The 4,783-nt window shown below is 49.3% G+C and overlaps 3 protein-coding genes across 3 annotated transcripts; 2 read left to right on the top strand and 1 right to left on the bottom strand.

The window, feature by feature from the left end:
• Nucleotides 1-11: 11 nt before the first annotated feature.
• PENARI_c097G08271 (uncharacterized protein) lies at nt 12-437 on the top strand (the record flags this gene model as incomplete). The annotated part of the gene is made up of 1 exon (XM_022637816.1): nt 12-437. A coding segment is annotated over one exon (426 nt), but the record flags the coding sequence as incomplete, so codon positions are not given.
• Nucleotides 438-1,706: 1,269 nt separating this feature from the next.
• On the bottom strand, nt 1,707-2,342 carry PENARI_c097G08980 (uncharacterized protein; the record flags this gene model as incomplete). Its single annotated transcript, XM_022637817.1, has 3 exons — nt 1,707-1,887; nt 1,941-1,958; nt 2,014-2,342. The coding sequence occupies 3 exons, from the start codon at nt 2,340-2,342 to the stop codon at nt 1,707-1,709; spliced, it is 528 nt and encodes a 175-aa protein (XP_022482327.1).
• Nucleotides 2,343-2,911: 569 nt separating this feature from the next.
• On the top strand, nt 2,912-3,486 carry PENARI_c097G02685 (uncharacterized protein; the record flags this gene model as incomplete). Its single annotated transcript, XM_022637814.1, has 2 exons — nt 2,912-3,305; nt 3,356-3,486. 2 exons carry the CDS (start codon nt 2,912-2,914, stop codon nt 3,484-3,486), a joined length of 525 nt encoding a protein of 174 aa, XP_022482328.1.
• Nucleotides 3,487-4,783: the final 1,297 nt, after the last annotated feature.

Below are 4,783 nucleotides of genomic sequence, written 5' to 3'. Positions count from 1 at the left end.
ATCTTTCTCAGTTGCTGGACCAGCTCGAAGCCGACAAAGCGCAAAAGAGTTCGGAATTGCAAATCGCAGTTACGGCAAGGGATGCTGCATTAGCCGAGCAGCAGAAGCTTCAGCGGGAGAATTGCCAATTGCAACAGCAGCTGGAATCCACGAACACCGCACTGCAAGATCAGGTCCCGTGGAATGATATACAGCTGGTGTTGGATCAGGCACACGCAGAGCTGGTTTCCGCGACCACTCGATTCTGGAGCACGATCGACGCCTTCCAGAACAGACGACTGGCATCCTATTTGCCAGGCTCCGGAATGATCCAGGCGGAATGGCCCGATCAGGGCGGCGCGGTTACGCTTGGCCACGATATGCTCCCCAGCATCTCCCAATCGAACAATGACAATGTCCCGCTTGGTACTCAACATGAACTACCTACCACCGACTGAGCTGAGCCCTTCGTCTCACAATTGGGGTGCGTCGATCTGGCTAGATCCTAATGATGGAGTGAGCTAGCTTCTATGTATGGAAAGGAGCGAAACTACTACTAGTCATGTCGTTCCTGCAAACGACTGGCTTTGTAATGTAGCCGACGCGCAGATAGTTCATGAAGAAGCATTTCGCCACATTCTTACTATACATGTACCGTGCCAAACTGTGTGTATTGTCAATTCTGTTAATTGCCCTGAAGGGGAGGGCTATGTGCTTTTGTCTAATAGATCCGAGCACGGGCGGCTCGAGGCAGTATTCGGCGCAGGTTAGCGGCAGAGTCCACCGCAATCTCCATGGTCGATTTACTATGCCATAGATAAATGTAAGGGTAGATTGGACTCATACTTATGGCGAGAGAGCGGTAGAGTATTCGACACCACACCGCTCCAGGCCGAGACACCCGGATACGCCCTGGATCAGAGAAAAGGCCCTGCCACGCTGGCCTGTGGATTCGTTACACACGTGGGCTCCCATGCCGTAAAGGAAACGCATTTTCAATGGTCCGATCCGAATGTTGCTAATATCTGTGCTATGGGTTTCGTGGAGAAGCCTGCGCTTCTCTTGCGCATTATGATCATTATTTCTTCTCAGCATTCAGACAAAGCTTGCCGTAGTATTCTGGTCCAGTACAATCACGAATAGCAGTTTCTCGTTGGGTGAGATATCGCAAGTCAATAAATGTGGCACTACTGTGCGTATCAACCGCTAAGGATCGTACTTCAATAGCCGCAAGCAATCTTTGATCATTTGTTACATGTGTGCGATTCTTGAGCACTACGGTAGTTTAGCTTTCTTGGGAGTTTCCTCACTTATACAGACCGAGTACGAGCTTAGTGGGGCAGGCAATACAAATCAGCTGCAATGATGGAAATAATCAAATCTTTAATCTACTCGGTAAAATGTGGTGGCTCGCGACAATAGCCAGTCGGTTCAGGAGAACCATCTCGGCACAGTTCATATACCAGTCATAGTTTTCCGTCTGCACAGCTAAGGGAAGCATAGATAAAACACGAAGACCCCAATGCAACAACAAATCATACATCGCTCGCCATGGCATCAGCTTGGCATCGAGTCAATCGACCTTGTCCAGTGACCGTCCTATCCAGCATCGATGATGAGCGTGTTCATATTCTGTTGGTTGAGCTGGTGATCATACCTCAAGACCAGTGCAAACTGGTCTTGGTCTGATATACATGGTTCGGCATCCAAGTAATCCTCCAGTCGCATCACTGCTGCCGACGTAGGGGTCGGCCGGTCTTCTGGCCCTCTGTAGCTTTGTTTGAACCCTGCCTGGTCCCCTTCTGGATCTCACTTTCGACGATTGCCAATCGACCAAAAATGTCGGCCAGATCGTTGCGAATGGTTTCATTCCAGGTGGCTTGGCCCTGCGATGAGCGCTCAATAGACCTGCGGAGACAGTTAGCGCTTTACACTGTCACTCAAGATGGACTACAACTGACCGCATCCGGTTATCTAGTCTGGATGTTATTAGCAGGCCAATCATGATTATGTGCTTGATGGGATTGTACTTACTCCGTCAGGCATTCCAGAGCAACCGAATTGCCATCTCCGGAAAGCTGAGTCTGCCTGCGTGGTTCCAAGTCACTTTGGTGTCCACAAACAGTCTTCCGCTGTCGTACAGCTTCTTGCTCACTCTCCTCGGCTGAGGTGCTATTGTCCTGGTCGCCAGAGTCGTGTTCCTCCTGAAAAGTTGACTCGTCCTCTGTGGTATCGCCTGTAGCGGACCTGGACGGACTACCAGTATCTTCAGACTCAGAGGGCGACAAGGACAATGCACGTTGCAATCGGCTTCGAAAGTTTTGTCGTCGAGGGGTGTGCGAGACTTTTCGAATTCCGCCCATACTTGTGTCTGAGTCACGCTGGGGTGACGAGTGGTCCTAGTTCTGATTTCCTGTGATAGGAGGAGGCGCTCCCGCTTTATAGCATGTTGTATTCCAGGACCAGATTTGAGTGTTTACTTGCTCGCAATTGAGGAGGGGATTGCAAGCGCACGCATTTTTCACTCCTACTTTCTACCCGTAGATATCTATTTCAAATACTGCACATTTTGAACAATGACTCACTAAGAGGCGGGTCAGACAATATAATTCAACGAATTGGTGAAACAATGGGGAAATGTCAACAAGAACGGGCTCTTGTAGCCGCGTTCAACGTTGTTGATCCTCAACGAACATAGTGCATCAAAATATGAGGGCTTTTTGGTCTTCAGAACCCTGAACTGGTGCAAGTCGTGAGAGTCTGATACCAGCTCACCAGGCTGGGCCAAAGCTCATAAATACACAATAGTCGGTTTTTACCTGCCACACCACACTATAACCTTTTAAACTCAACAACCTTACACCTTCCAAATCACTTTCTGCTGCTTTGTTCACCCGTTCTGACCACTTCCGCAACTTGCCCGAGCATCACCATGTCCCCACGTAGAGCATACGGCTGGCCAGAATGGGAGGAGAAAAATCTTCTCCCATGGTTGGATGCCCATCCGGAGCTGTCGTGGAAAGCTCTCTCCGACGCATATTATGAAGAATATCAGGTGCATCGAAGCGTTGAATCTTTACGAGGGAAAAAGTACCATATTCTGCGGAAGCAGAGTCGCACTGGCGCCAAAGCTTCCCAAAATCCAGACAAACCAAAGCGAGCCGTTGCCGTACGACGCTCCGTGGTCGATTGCGCTTCACAGTCGAATCTTTCAGCCAAGACCCCTGCCCAAAGGAACATCGACAAATGGTTCCAAACAATTCTAGCGGCCGACCCTAACCAGCCTGATGACAGCAAAAAGCCAACTCAAACGAACTCAATTTCAGGTACGAAAACACTTAATCGTCTCATATTACATGCTGACCCTTTGTCACAGACCGCTTGACGCCAGCACCGCTTCCGAGCCGGCCTAAAAGAACACGGTCGTCATCCTGGAGGTGGGACTATGTGCATCGTGTCTGTGCTGCTAGGAAGCTGAGATACCGGCGAACAGAGCGTCCACTTTAGCAGCATTCATCGGCTGGATCGCTACATAGCGATGTCCAAGGAACAGTGGCCAACTATCTTGATAAACAAGTCCTAGTGCATGTCCCTACATCAAAGGCGGTGATCAGCAATGAAGCGTCAGCATGAGGAATATAAGCGTAGTTGTATATCGTTCCATGTATTCCGTAGAGGAAGTAGCAATCGCCCTTTGGAATGACAATAATATAGAGGATGTCCCAAAGTCAAAGGACTCGAGCACGATGGGGGTGCCCTTGCAACAGGCCCGTCTACACATTTTCATCCTTGTCATGCAAAACTAGGAGGATTTCGTCGGAGTGTTACGTGGCCCGGTAGGTACTGCGGACAGCGTATAAGGATTCACGATACTATGAGTGTTCCCGTAGGGAGACAGGACATGGTAGCAAGGGGGCTCTGGGAAAATGGAAATATGGCATTCTTGTCGGCTCAAGGTAATACGTCTGCTTGGATTTAATAGGATCGATGGTCGAAAGCAGGGTAATCTTTGGGGTGAAGCGTACGATTTGTTTTGACCTAAACCCAAGTCAGAGGAAATTAGTTTGACAGAGACCGTGGAATCACGAGGGCAGCTGACGATCATTAGCGGAACCGCGAATCATTCGACTGCATAGTTTGGACGACGAATGGAATCGCCTGCTCGGTGAGAAAATGCGGTGGGCATGTAGGATTCAGGCCCGGGCTTCTGCCCCACTTGCTTTCTAGGTTGCTCGTGATTAAGCCCTACAGCCTAAAAGAGAAGCCCAGAGAATTGGGGCAGATTCACGACAGTCTCGACCTGTTCATGTACCGGGAATTGAACGACCAGCAGTGTACTAGAAAGATTCTCTCTCGCTACAGTCGTAATCAAGATGCGGAGGGTAATTGAGATAAAGTTTAGGGGCCGCAGGAGGGCCGGCCCACAACCTCAACCCATTTCCGGCAGCCAATCGGTTCCTCGGTTTTAGTGCAAAAACCGGAGATATTTTTACATAAGCTCATGAGATCTGTCCATGATTGGCATAGTTTCTACCAGCTATCCGCTAGGGATATGGGACTGACAATTGAACTAGGCAGATGGAGAGGATTTGTCGGCCTCAAAAAGAATATACTCTCTATGGGGAAGGTCTATGCAAGACAGAAGACATAGCTTCTAGAACGTTCGACAGACCTGATAGACAAGGAGCAACTTGTCACTTGACAGGAGAATTACTCTCCTGTGACAGGAACCAGGAAAGCATAACCACGGATCGGGATTTAGCCTACCATTCTGTTGCCAGAATTCCGCGTGATATTCCAAATA

Source organism: Penicillium arizonense, assembly GCF_001773325.1.
Source record: "Penicillium arizonense strain CBS 141311 chromosome Unknown PENARI_contig097, whole genome shotgun sequence".
NCBI classification, from domain to species: domain Eukaryota; kingdom Fungi; phylum Ascomycota; class Eurotiomycetes; order Eurotiales; family Aspergillaceae; genus Penicillium; species Penicillium arizonense.
The sequence above is the reverse complement of the archived record's forward strand: the minus strand, read 5'-3'. Positions and strand labels throughout refer to the sequence as shown.